This window comes from Erpetoichthys calabaricus, chromosome 4 (assembly GCF_900747795.2).
Source record: "Erpetoichthys calabaricus chromosome 4, fErpCal1.3, whole genome shotgun sequence".
Taxonomy (NCBI): Eukaryota; Metazoa; Chordata; class Cladistia; order Polypteriformes; family Polypteridae; genus Erpetoichthys; species Erpetoichthys calabaricus.
This window is the reverse complement of record NC_041397.2, coordinates 210,398,022-210,411,969: the sequence shown is the minus strand read 5'-3', so window position 1 is coordinate 210,411,969 and position 13,948 is coordinate 210,398,022. Positions and strand designations below refer to the sequence as shown.

Below are 13,948 nucleotides of genomic sequence, written 5' to 3'. Positions count from 1 at the left end.
ACTAACTTATTTATTGACTATTCTTTTAGAATAAATATATACTGCACGTATGCAGAACGGCTTTGGGGTACATTTCGATAGATTTCATGATTCGCTACTCATATGGCAATCCCCCATCTGCAAGATGGGATGCGCATGCGCAGGGAAACATCTGCATCATCAAGTTTCTTCCGCTTTATGAAGTTGTCCCAGCAGCTTGGGTGCAAACAGAACAGAACCAGTGCTCCAGGAATCTCAGTCCTCCAGAAGCTTAAAGTTGTAACAGGCAAGTTAAATGATTTTCCTAACTGTAGAAGGTATAAATGCAAGCATGGAAATCAAAAAATTCATATCTCGATATGAATTTAAGTAGACTGGGGTATGTAAGCCGCTGTGTACACAGCAAATAAACATTTACCTTACACTAATCCAGCCTCACAGCTCTATTATCTGCAGTTTATAATGATTTACTGTGGTGACCAGATGCTACGGTGATACCGACAGCCCTGATTTTACGCTATGCACCCTGATAAATAACTGATATCAAAATGCCCATCGAATAAAACATTGCTAAGCTGAAACAAGCACCCTCACAATATATTTAAAATATATTTACAATACTCTAATGGGAACCAAACTCCATAACCCCTACCCCCGTGCAATATACAAATAATAACACGTTCAAAACTCCGACTGGGAAAGCTTGAATAAGAACTAGTGTTGAATTTGAACAGAATTGCGAGTATGACTAAGAAGCAGAAGACAAACAAAAAAAAAAAAAAAAACAAGCAGCACTGCCATTTATTTGTTTACACTTAAAACACTGAGTGGGCTCCTGTGCATTCTTTTCTGAAATTGTTTTTTCGTGCCTTGATCCTTCACTGACAATGATGAGATAAAGCTGCTTTTAAACAAACAAGGGTGGGCTTTTAATGCATGGGCATACATGCTACACATGTGTCCGGGATTGGGACTTTAAAAATCTGGTAACTCTACAATTTACCATCAGAGTGCCACATTCATCTAATATCCATAGTGGTCAGTGGCTGTAATAAAGTTGGCCTTTCACTTCTATCATTCCCTAACACTGGTCATAACTGAATAGCTCTGAAAGTCCCATTTCATGAAAATTGCTAGGCCAGACATGCTCAAGCACACAAGAAATTACAAAAGGGATTTATTTATTTAGGTTATGTTAACTGGCACTGGCAATTTGTCACTGTGTGTGAATATGGTGTGTGTGTGTATGTGAGTGAGAGTGATGTATTTGATGGACTAGAGGCCTACCCAGAACTGTTTTCAGCCTTCTACCCAGTCCCAGTGAGATAGGCTCTGGCCCCCACAACCCTGAAATAGATTGAGAAAACTCTAAAACTGTCCTGCTGAACTCAGTCCATTGAAGGCTACAGTGCCTACATAGTCCACAAATGCACCTGAATGTTATGCCATGCATACATTTTCTAACTTGTTGAGCCTGCTTAATCCAATTCAGAGTCAACAGGGGGTGCAGAGCCTAACCTGGCTGCTTTCACAAAAAGACATGAACCAACACTGGATGGAGTGCCCAACATTTTTACTGTTCTGAGCATATTTTGGACACATTATTCGTCCAGTGACATAACATTGCCTGTTTGATGTTTTTTTCAATTGGTTTTCAATTGAAAAGAATCCAGAAAATATAACTAATAAATACCCTAGTAAAGGAGCCACTCTTTCTGATGCATCTAATGAAAGATTATACAATAATACATTAACTGCAATCTGTTGGAAAAGGAAACTATTAAAAAGAACTGTGTCTAAGAGAATGATGAAAACTGTGTTTTAATAGTTTGATGTTAATGAAATGTTTATACAATATTATTCATCTTTAATTCTTGAAACATTGCCTCCTCTTCTACTGTAATACAATATATTCTGCCACCACAGTAGGACCAATGTTTGTATGCTTTGTGAGAGAAATTATTGTGAAAGGTGTTGTACAAACCTAACCATCAACAGAATCAATTAGTTATATTGAAATTTAAATATTCAGCAGGCATTCACAATGACAGATGTGATAAAAGTATCCAATGATGTTGTTTTGAAACTTTGCGAAAATCTTTCAGGCTAAACTGCTTTTCAAGTGTTAGTGTTAGATATGCACGGCTGTTGTGTGTAATGCCATTTAAAATTTGGGAGATAATTATTTACTTATTTTGCATAAGGTCTTGTAAATGTTCTACACCTTTTTGAAAGACCCTATCAGTTGTGGCCCTAATGGTTTTTAAATGTTTTCTTAATAACAGTACACTAATAAAGCTCTGGTAGTCCTACTTTGAAAGCTGATATTTGTTGGAACAGCTTTAGGAAAGTTGAATTAAAATATTATGCACAAATCCATATTAAAATCATTTATACTCTGGAAAATGGGAATACCATGAAGTGTGTGGTGTCTTGATGCAATAATAATCGAAATGGACAATATTAAAAATAACAATAAAAAAGAATCTGGCAAAATGGTAAACTTCAAATGCCACAAAAGAAAACGTAAAATCAGAATCAAAGCCAAAATGGTAAGAAACCCACCAAACCGTGCCTTGGCCATTGATAATCTGGCTGTAATTTTTAAAGATGACCCGGTAGGGCGTGAGGAGGAGGAGGATGCGGAGCTAGATTGCTGCCGAGCCTCCTAAAGTCACCAGTTGCTGGTGAGATCCCAGATGAGGAATGTCAGATCGACGGGGAGGAGAAAACTGTGCCTGCAGTCTCTCACTTTTTTTGGATTCTATAGGACTGTGAATTATTTCTTACTTTTTTCCCCAGCAGCTTATCTCTCACGCGCGGAACTCCAACAGACATGCAGCACATCCGCTCAATCGCGAGCACAGCAATCAATGTATATTAAATTTATATTAGGTTAAATGATATTAATCGAGCAATTTCCGAAGTCAATTATTATATTTTATTAAAATCCCTAAACATCCACAAAAACATATAGTACTGGAAACAAGACGCACGCTCAATTAATGCACACCAGCTGCCTTTATGTTCTAGCAACACACGACTGCGGTCTGTGCCACAGCGTGGCGATTTTGTTTTAAGTACCGGTCAGTGCCCCCAGATCCATGGGGGATCGCGCGTGCAAGTTGTGCTGAGAAGTTGCGCGCGTGACCAGCTCGAATAAAACAGAGTCACCGCCGCTGTCATCTCAGTTAATCACTAACAAGGAGGTACTTGTCGTTGGTAAGCGGAGTCGACTGGATTTTTTTCTTGAAGAAAACGGGCACAAATATCCACACACACTATGATGCTGATTAAATTCCATTTGTAGAGAAAGACGACTCGTGGATCGATTTAAAAAGACGTGAAATATCGAGTGTCTGCACATTGAGATGATGGTTGTAGCTTTTAAAATATTACTGTTTTTATCATTTGTTACTCAGTATCTATCTATCTATCTATCTATCTATCTATCTATCTATCTATCTATCTATCTATCTATCTATCTATCTATCTATCTATCTATCTATCTATCTGGCCTAACAGTATATAAAGTTGTGTCTGCATTATCCAACAATATATCATTCACCATGTGCTTATCTGTATGAAACAGCCAGAATCCCAACCACCTGTATTGCCTTTTTTCCCCATTCCAACGCGAGACGGACATTTCGCTTTCACATGCACATCACACATGCAGTTCACGCGTATATGTGTACTCCTCATACAATAGGTATATGCTGACAGGCGGACGGACGGACGGACAGACGCGCGCGTGCACGTCTCGGTGTATCCTTACCTTCACATTAGTCCTCAATGCACAGTAACATGCAAAAAACATTGCAATAAGGAAGGCGCATAAGGACCCGTGTCGAGCTTCTTTGCAAAGCACAGATCACAAACACATCGCATCCCTGAGCATGTGCTTCCCAAAGGCAGAGAGAGGCAAGCCTTTCGCTTATGGTAGTTTTGTTATTGTATTGATCTCTGTTTTGGGTGACTTTTTGAAAGAGACATGGCTTGAAGGCAACGGGTGAGTGCTGCAGATCTCTTTATTGCTATATCGAGCATTTCACCTGACGGCTTCAATTGGCAGAGAATTCAGCAACCGGAGTGGAAGAGACGAAGACGGGCAGAGAGAAAAAAAAATCTGCTCAGCCCTTTGCTGTTGTCATTTCAACCGTAAAACAGGAGAGCGTTTCAGTGTAACTTGTTACTCTACACAATCACGTTGCTGGCGACTCAACAAATGATGAATACAACAGGGTAGGAATGTGTGGGAAAACCACCGGAAAGAAGTAAGCAAAGATGCGTAGCCTTTTTTTTAATGACGCCGAAGATGGAATAGTCCTTTATTAAAAAGCATGTGTTATATAATGTTATCAGTCTGAACCAAATGTAAGGCTGTAGGAGTGGTACCTCAACCTGACGCGCTCGAGATCGGGGGCGTGTGTTTGAATATCTGCAGAAATTCCTCACGTTCCGTACAGTTGAATGCAGATCGCATGCTTTTCGCATTATAAAAGCATTATACATTGACAGACTTTGTCAGCGCACGAGCATTTGCAATTAAATGTATAAAACACTACCCACTCCTCTGTCACTCAGTCTTTAAGTTATATAGCATCCTTCTTGATGCGTAGCATCTTCGTATTTTGAGAACCGACGAGTTCATTTAATACACTTGTGCGATTTTCTTGGCATGCGGTTTTGGGAATTAATATTTATTGTGGAATTGTATTATTTAAAGAGTACATTTATTAGTTCATATTTCCCGCGTTTCATTAGATGGATTATATACTTGCAAAAAAGGCTCATTTGGAATTGTTTAGATATGACTAAGAGATAATAATCTTGATCGTGTACTGCATCCAATCTATCGAAGTATGAGACTGAACCCAGCCTTTTCTTCACGCTTAAATTAGGAAATCTGTTCATAATGCAGGAATAAAGGCTACAGGTCATTAAGGAAGTATGGAGTTTACAGGTGCCAACAGTGTCTGAGTGAAAACTGCACGTACACGTGAAGTAAAATACAAAGGAAAGCGCCGACTCAGGAGTCTTCTGTCAGCTGCATCCAGCATAGATACAGTACATCAAAGGCGCATACAGTCCATGTGGTTTAAGAGTACCCATCCTTGACAAGGCAGATTCTATTTATTTTAGCAGCGACCTGAAAGGTGAAACCCGTAGGAAATATGTTCTTTTTAATTCTTTGCTTTATCTGAAGTATTCAGTTGGATATTCATTAAGGTCATATTTAACTTTTTATTTTAAATGCATTAATTGCGGTAAAGTATGTACTGGTAAAGTTTGTTATACAGATTGTGTATTGCAGGCGTTAAAGAAAAACATTTTTCACCAAAAATCAAAAACTTTTACATTTTACAAATAATCTTATTCTACCAAAGAAGGTGGCTAGAGAAAAAGTCTAACTGAAATTAATAATTAAATAAATCAATAAACAGATTTCCTCAATATACTGTGCAGCTTTGTGTTGGTAATAACTTAGTCCTGCTACATGTCTCATGATAGGACAAAACTTCATTCAACCAGATTCACAGCTCAGTAAAATACAGAGTTGTGGAACAGTAAGTCAGCGTGCAACTCAGCAGCATCAGACATAAGAAAGGACTTGACACTGGATGGGATGCCAGTCCACTTCAGGTTACAGTGAGTCATTTACTATTATTATTACTTATTATTTGGCTGATGCCTTTTGTCCAAGGTGACTTACAACATTCAAAATGCAACTGTTTACATATCTTTGGTGTTGCAGTTGGAGCACAGGCAGGTGAAATGACTTTAATTTTAAAAATAATGGTGTTGAAGTGGTGTGTCAGAATGAGACCACAGGGGAATCATTTGATTCTCAAAAGAACAATATTTCAAATATATGATGCAGCTATTCTTGTTTATTGCATACTTCTACGTCTTGAAGTAAATCATTACAATTCTTATGAGTGCCTCAGACTAGGGCAGCTTACGCTAATTCAGATATTTTTAGGTCTGTAACAGTTTCCATACATAACCATGAAGATTTCACAGATTTGTGAAATTCCAATGGGTTTCCAATTTTTAAAGTATTCTTGCTGCATGCAGTAACACAGGCTAAATTCAGGTCTTCTTGATTTCTGTTTTTTTTCCACATATTAGGAACCATTTCAAAGTCCAAACAACCAACTTCATATTCAAAGATCCCATCCTATGTTTATTTGTCAAGCAATGGTTCTACAAGAAAACATACAACCCAGTAATGTGCCATTAAAGAAGTATTATTTTTAAGAATGTGTTCGAACCCACAACTTCAGGATTTGAAATCCAAAGTCTTAACCACTACACTATACTTGAAAACATCAGATCAGACCAATTCAATTTTGCCAGTCAACCTAACCTGCATATCATTGGTATGTAAGAGGAAACCAGAATACCCAGGTAAAGCGCCACACAAATAATGAATGAGCCTTGAACTTCAGAATCTTAAACTGTGAAGAAGCAGTGCTAACCATTTAAATACAAATACCTATACATTTCTGTGACCAAAAAAAAAATATTAGTCACACACCATTTCTTTATACTGTCTGCCTGTATTTTGTGAATTTACACAACAGTTTTGCTGTTCATGTACTGGATAGTTAATGATCATATCTCAGAACATACAATTTGCATTAAGTATCAAATTCAGTGGATTAATTTATCCATAAACATTAACTAAAGTCAATTTTCTATTACTACACACGCAAGCTAATACTAGACCAATATACAGTTACTAATTAACCTAAAACTCAAATGTCACAGGAGCATGGGGGGAAACCAGAGCACCCAGAGAAAAAAATTGTAAGAGACATAAAAAGAATGTGAAAACTTTATACAAGTATTCAGAGTAGTATTTTAACCATGGACTCTGGAAGTGTGGGACAGCAGTACTAACCAGACATCACCATGCTGTACATCATATGAGGGGACATAATTCATAAGAAAAATGGACAAGATAAATGATTGAAGTGGTTGTGAATGGGGCATGGATATGAGCAACAGACATTGCAACACTGGGAATATACAAGTATGAGAAAAAGAAAACCTGCCATTTCACATACGGCAAAGTATAGCTGCAGTGTAATGGTAAATGATGTGTCTTTTGGCAGAGTAGCCATGAAAAGTTTGGACAAAAGTCTCAAGTGTTGCTTTGCACACAAAGGATCAGTTCATTTAAGCCATAGTCTACTCAATCACTTCATATGAATGTGAAATTTGGACAATGAAGAAAATAGACCAGAAGAAACGGTGCTGACAATGAATCCTATGTCTACCCTAGACAATCCATACCACAAATGCCATCAGTATTGAAGCAGATGAAGCCAATGTTATCCTTGGAAGTTGTAATGACTAGACTCCAACTATCACACTTCATGCATATCAAACACAGAGAAGAGTCACTGGAGAAGGACACCATGTTTGATAAAGTCAAAGCTCAACACAAAAGAAGAAGACCTGCAAAGCGGTGGCTAGATACAGTTACCACAGCCATACATTCATAGAGTCATCATGAGCAGACATTCACTCAATGTCAATTAAGACAGTGTGTTTTTTGGCACACATTGAGTCTCATGATACAAAAAGAGCAACATTTGAAGATAACAGACGATGAAAAAACTCCCTTCTTTAAAGTGGTGTACCATGTGTGCATAAACATTTTCAGCAGGGGAATGCTCCATGCCATATGACTAGAAAAGTCCCAAATGGTTCATGATAAATGGCAACACATTTGGCTTAATGCAATAACATTTTCAGTTATCTTAGTTTAATTGCCACTGGGATGACAATGTGCAAAACTGTTTAGTATAAATATCTATGATTAACTAATCTTTAAGAAATACGGAAAATGTTGGAGTTGATGTAAATCACCATCATTGTGGTATACTTTTGTTTTGCCCACACTTTGATGAGATCAGACTGTTCCAAGTGCCTGATGAGCCACTCACCAGTATGTAGATGTGTCCACACAGTGTATGACACACTTTTCCATAGCAGAATCCTTTTTACTTTGGCTATAAAGTAGCATGAATTAGATGATTTAATACAAAATGTATTTTATCTAAGCTGAAATAATACAAAAGCCTGTATGTCTGTCTTTCCATGGCATGCTTCCAAGACCATTACACCTACAGGCATAAAGCATTCCATGCATACTAAGTGGACCCTTCAGTGTGCACCTGGGTGCATTTTTAGTAATTTACATATGCTAATTTTGTGGACTATTAAAATATTTAATTAGTGAGTGCTACACAGTCTTGAACATGCTTATCACACTGCTAAGACAAACGTGTCCCAGGAGTTTCACAGAGCTTCCAGCATTTCAGACTGTGGCACAACTGCAGTAGAATGACAGGATGTAAAAAGGACTATTAATCACTTCATCTATATTCTGAACCTACATTTTTCATTTCAGGGTCAGAGAAACCTGAGGCCTAACCAAGACAGAATCAAACGAGGAATGGGATATACACTCTTGCATACATATGTATGGCCAGTTGCGAACCATCAATGAACCACAACATGCATGACTTGGGGCAGACGAGTGTAATTTGGGAGGAGGGCTGGGTAGAAACAGAAACAAGAAAAACATGTTAACTCCATGTAGGCAATGACGGGGCAGGATATTGAAGGACATTGATCCCAAGTCTGTGAATCAGTGAGAAAGCTATGCCAACCATTAAACTACCTTGTCACCTATGTGCACAGGTCCTATAAAAGGCACTTGTAACATTTTCAAGGTAAGGCTTCATCCACATAGTGAATGAATTTCCCCATGAGTTAAAATGAAAAAACTCTCTAGACTTCATTTTATTTAAACAACGAGTGAAGCACTTGTTTCTCTCTAGCACAACTGTATTATTCTATACTTTCTTTTGAACAACATTGTAACTGTTCACCAGATTACAATGAAATTGATCTGATCAGAAGTATTTTCCTCTATGGGCTTAATAGTGTCATTTTATAAATGAAAAAAGTAGAATAAGAAAATGGACTTGAACATGGACCCTTATACACAAATAAGTTTTTTTCTTGAGTATATTTTGATTATTCTTAATGAAATAGTTACTGCACTGTAGCTCCCTCCAGATTATTTTTTTTAATTGGTGTGATTCCCTAATAAATCGTTGACAGACTTCTAAAAGCTGAGATTATTGCAGAAGCTAAAGTGGTAAAGATTTAACTATACCTGTGCCACTAGTAGACTGTGTTGGATGGATACTATAGGCCTTGTGAAAAGAGGATTTTTTCTAAGGAGACATAGACCCTTTAATGTGTATTCCACCAGTCTGTACTGGTCAGTTTACTGTTTTACATTATGGTCCAGTGGGGGATTAGCAGCAGCTTCTACGGCCATATGACTAAGTAAACTGTTCAGGAAGGTGAAATACATTACATGATTGATTCTAGATTCTGTGGCGGCAGTGGCAGAGAAGAGGATGATGGCAAAATTAAGAATAATTCTGTCTAGCTTTTCTATGACATATTGCCCTGGAGCACCTTTAGCCACCAGCCCATTTTCTTTTTTAATTTTTTGCTGGTAGTCATCCATATGTGTAATGCCACCTAACACTGTGACCAGATTCACCCAAACAGTTACAGACAAACACATTGGCTTAAGGACAATGGTTCTCTATATTATTATATCATTATTATTATATGTATTATTCTGGATCTTTCCCTTACAGTATATAATAGTTATCATTTTTATTTACTGTTTTGCCTGAGCTCTCAATTTACCAGTCGATCTATGTTCCTACCCTCACCTATGGTCATGAGCTATGGGTAGTGACCGAAAGAACGAGATCGCGAATACAAGCGGCTGAAATGAGTTTCCTCCGCAGGGTGTCTGAGCTCTCCCTTAAAGATAGGGTGAGAAGCTCAGTCATCCGGGAGGGGCTCAGAGTAGAGCCGCTGCTCCTCCGCATCGAGAGGAGTCAGATGAGGTGGCTCGGGCATCTGATCAGGATGCCTCCTGGACGCCTCCCTGGTGAGGTGTTCCAAGCATGTCCAACCGGGAGGAGGCCCCGGGGAAGACCCAGGACACGCTGGAGGGACTATGTCTCCCGGCTGGCCTGGGAACGCCTCGGGATTCTCCCGGAAGAGCTAGAAGAAGTGGCTGGGGAGAGGGAAGTCTGGGTATCTCTGCTCAAGCTGCTGCCCCCGCGACCCGACCTCGGATAAGCGGAAGAGGATGGATGGATGGATGGATGGATGTTTTGCACATTGTTTATATGTTCTGTGTTGTAGCAGGTGAATTTCCCTTTATGAATGAATTAAATACTATCCGTCTATTACAAGGCCCTATTTGGGACTTAATTTATTCTTAATAGTACATACATTGTTGCTTAAACTATATGCTGAAACACAATATAAAATGAAATATATTTACCATATAGTGAAGTATACGAGTTGAGACACAAAAATAACTGGACTGGGCTTGGGTCTTTCCTGGAAAACCGACTGGAGGTCGGCCAAACGTGAATCATAGAATTATGCCCTCTCAAACCACAGACCGGCTAGGTATATCCTGTAAAAAGGCCAGTCAGTATTTGCACAGCAATCGCTACACGAGTTGTTGCGATAATGTCGGGTGAAAAAATCAAACAGCAAATCAACATCAAATTTCTCGTGAATTTTCTCTTTTTCTGTAAAGTCAGTTTTTGACTGACAAAACATTCCTGTCCTCAATTATCCTCCATCTTCACCCAATTTAACTCTCTGTGATTTTTACTTGTTCCCTAAAATCAAAAGTGACCTGTAGTGAACACATTTTTCTTCAATGGATGAAGGGAAGACAAAAATGGCAAGCCTGTTGAAGAGCCTCAAGCAAGAAGACTTCCAGCACTGTTTCAATCAATGGAAGATACGTAAGGAGCAGTGTAGAGATTGGGAGGGGGAGTATATAGAAGGTGACAATGTTTAGAATACTGTAATTCATCAATAAATATTATTTTTTTTACCAATCCGGTTATTTTTGTGTCTCACCTCCTATATCCTATATACTGAGATTTTGTCTCATAGAACTATGCTGCAGACTCAACAAGTGGTCTGCCATGAAACCATTTTAAAGTACCTTCCAGGAGTTTCTTTCAGAGATGGTCTTGGTTATGCTGTAGGTATGCCAGACCAGAAAGCCTTCTAGGACTCCTGTTGTTCACATGCTCCTTAGACTTTAAAATAAGTTCCCCTTGCTTTTCTGTATGAACTCCTTTAACTTAAATGTTTGTTGTCAAGGTTACTTTAGACCAAGTAACGTGTAGAAACTTGTAACAATCAATAAATACTGAAAATACCTAAAGTTTGCCAAATGATAGAGATGGAGTAAATGACACACATGCTTGCATGCCAAGGTGTAGTACAAAAATGAATATAACTTTTAAACACACTCATGTACATCTGCCTTAAAATCCATATTCTTTATGCACATTATCCAATTTGGAGTTTCTGGTGTGTGTTCTACTATCTACATATTCACTGCATTCACTTCCATGTCTTGTGAAACTTTATGATATATGCTACTTGGGGATATATGTGCAAGTTTTAAATTTATGAAATCTAAAGTAATATCTTTGAGTCATACATAGATATAAGATCCAAAGTAAACATAAAAAAGAAGAATGAATTAGTCACAAAAGAGAGTTAAGAACTTTAAAGTGTGGCAAAATACAAATATTTCTAAAATACCTATGAATCTCAAACTTACACTACTACACTTTTCAATATGCAGAATAAAATAAAAAAAAAAAAGTCAATTAAATGACATCAGTTAGTGGTAAAATATCTCACTGATTGAGAAACTGGTTGGAACAAAAAATGGCCATCACAGAGTTTCCTCAGGTCTAAGATTGGAAACCACTGCAGTAGGATACTTTATCTTAACTTATCAAAGCGGCTATCCTTAGATCAACTTAATTTTCAAACATTCACCATTTAGTAGCACTTATAATGAGCTTGTTTCCCGTTCAGAGTTTGTAGCAACTTTCTAGCTAAATGTTTTACTTCATTCTTGCCTTATTCAAAGCAGAGTCAAAAAATGAATGGATGCTCAGTTACTGTAAGCGTGGGCTAAAGTGAAACCTCAGTAAGTTATTTCACAAACTTGAGCACACTATATCAATATTGTTACCCGCTCTGATTTGTTAAGAATTCTTTAAGAAACTTAATTTTAATCTATATGCTTATTAGTACTGTTAAGAGAAGCCTTGTATATTAGGCATTATTTATTATTGGCAGACCTGGTTTCAAAAGCAATAACTATTATGTTCATATCAACAATTAACCAAAATTTGAAGTAAATTAGATTTATTCAGTACATCATGAAGAAGAAAAGGTGTACTGCAAATTCTAAAATTTTTCCACACTGTCACTTTAATTCTGTTAGGACTTTTCTGTATTTATAGCCCCATAGTACAAAATTAAATGATCCAGAACTAACAGAAAGGAAGAAATAAGAAAACCACTGCCAATTACCTAATATGGTGCTTAAAGAAATGTAGCTAAATGGCCACCAGTTACACGGTATGCCGGTTCATCGAATGCCTTATTAACAGAAGCTCAAATGAGACTGACAGAGACTGGGAGTGTGCCCCCTATACTGTATACTTTATCTAACAACAAGTCAAGACAAAAAGATAAGATAAAGACACATAAAACAATAGAAATTATGAACACATTTGCCTAGTGTAAAGCCAGTGCAACATAAACAATAGAAATGGCAGTCAATCTGCTAAAAAATACCTAGTACCATTACAGTATTTGACTTCGGAGCATATGCCCCTTTAAACCATTTTTGTTCTGCTTGTCCTGAGCAATCATGCCGTAACACCATGCACCTTAAATCAAGGTGACTACTATTCTCAAAGTGCAATTTTTCTTTCAGTAGCAAATTAGAACACCTCATTATACTTCAGAAATGTTATTAAAACAAAAACAAAGACTGTGGCAACTTTCTACAGCACTGTCAGTAGAATGGGCTTTACATACAATAGACCACCAACTTGACATTTCAGTGTTTTGCAGAAACAAATTCAAGAAAATGTTTTAGTCATTCTAATACAAATACTAGAAAAATGCAGAGGATAATCCTGTAATACAATGAATATACTGTACGTCACATATTGCACAATAATATTATGATAAGGTTAAAAATGATTTGTATTTTTACTGTTTTCTGGTTATGATGTAAGGTTAATTTTATTGTTGAATATGTTTGTAATTCAGGTGGGCTACTGACTCACCATATAATGCAGCATACTCAAGATGCAAAGATGTCACATTTATTTTTTCTCTTTTTCTATATTCACCACAAAAGCCATGTCACACATGGTTATAATGCCAGGAGGCCTGTATACAGTGCAGACAGTTTTGTTACCTCCTTTTAAAATATCTTTTCATTTAACACTCTTTGCAGTTCTAACAGTAGATATTCAGATTTCTAACAGATTGTGTGCGAGGGGAAAAACGCCAATTTGGCAACCCTGCAGCATAGTTGTTGACCACAAGCTGCATGTTCCTGTGAATCTTTGACCCTTTTCATGAAGACTATGGAAGAGATGCACTGGTATGACAAACAAGTGTGCCAGATAACAAGCCAAAAATAAATTGTATTGATCATAGATGAAATCGTACATTTTTGCATTTGTGACATATTGTTTTTGTCCCTAAAAATATTAAAAAATCCTTCTGCTTGAACTTCTGCAAGTCTGTCATATTCAAGTGAATACCAATAGCAGTACTTCACAGCTTTTATATCAGCAACATTATCACAGTGTGCCCTGCAATTGGCTAATGACCTTCCTAAGACTGCTTTCTGACTTATGCCCAGTGCTGGCCAGGATCATCTCCAGCCCTCCATCAATCCTGAAACAGATTGCCATCTTACTGTCCCAGTTTATAATGACGTGACAACCATATACTGTATATACACTAATTAAAACCAAGTGACGAAAATAAC

The 13,948-nt window shown here is 37.5% G+C and overlaps 1 protein-coding gene across 24 annotated transcripts in view; it reads right to left on the bottom strand.

Annotated features, from left to right (window-relative positions):
• dlg2 (discs, large homolog 2 (Drosophila)) overlaps nucleotides 1-13,948 on the bottom strand; it is a 1,641,316-nt gene that overhangs the window by 1,037,209 nt on the left and 590,159 nt on the right. For 4 of the 24 annotated variants that reach the window (XM_051926970.1, XM_051926963.1, XM_051926964.1 and 1 more), the window contains exon 1: nucleotides 3,758-4,230. The exons of the other annotated variants lie outside the window; for them this stretch is intronic. Coding sequence is in view for 3 of the 4 variants with exons in the window: in XM_051926963.1 (XP_051782923.1) it covers nucleotides 3,758-3,799 (42 nt within the window). In the remaining variant the exon portion in view is untranslated. Of the gene's footprint in view, nucleotides 1-3,757; nucleotides 4,231-13,948 lie in introns of those variants that run through there. 24 annotated transcript variants of the gene reach the window in all.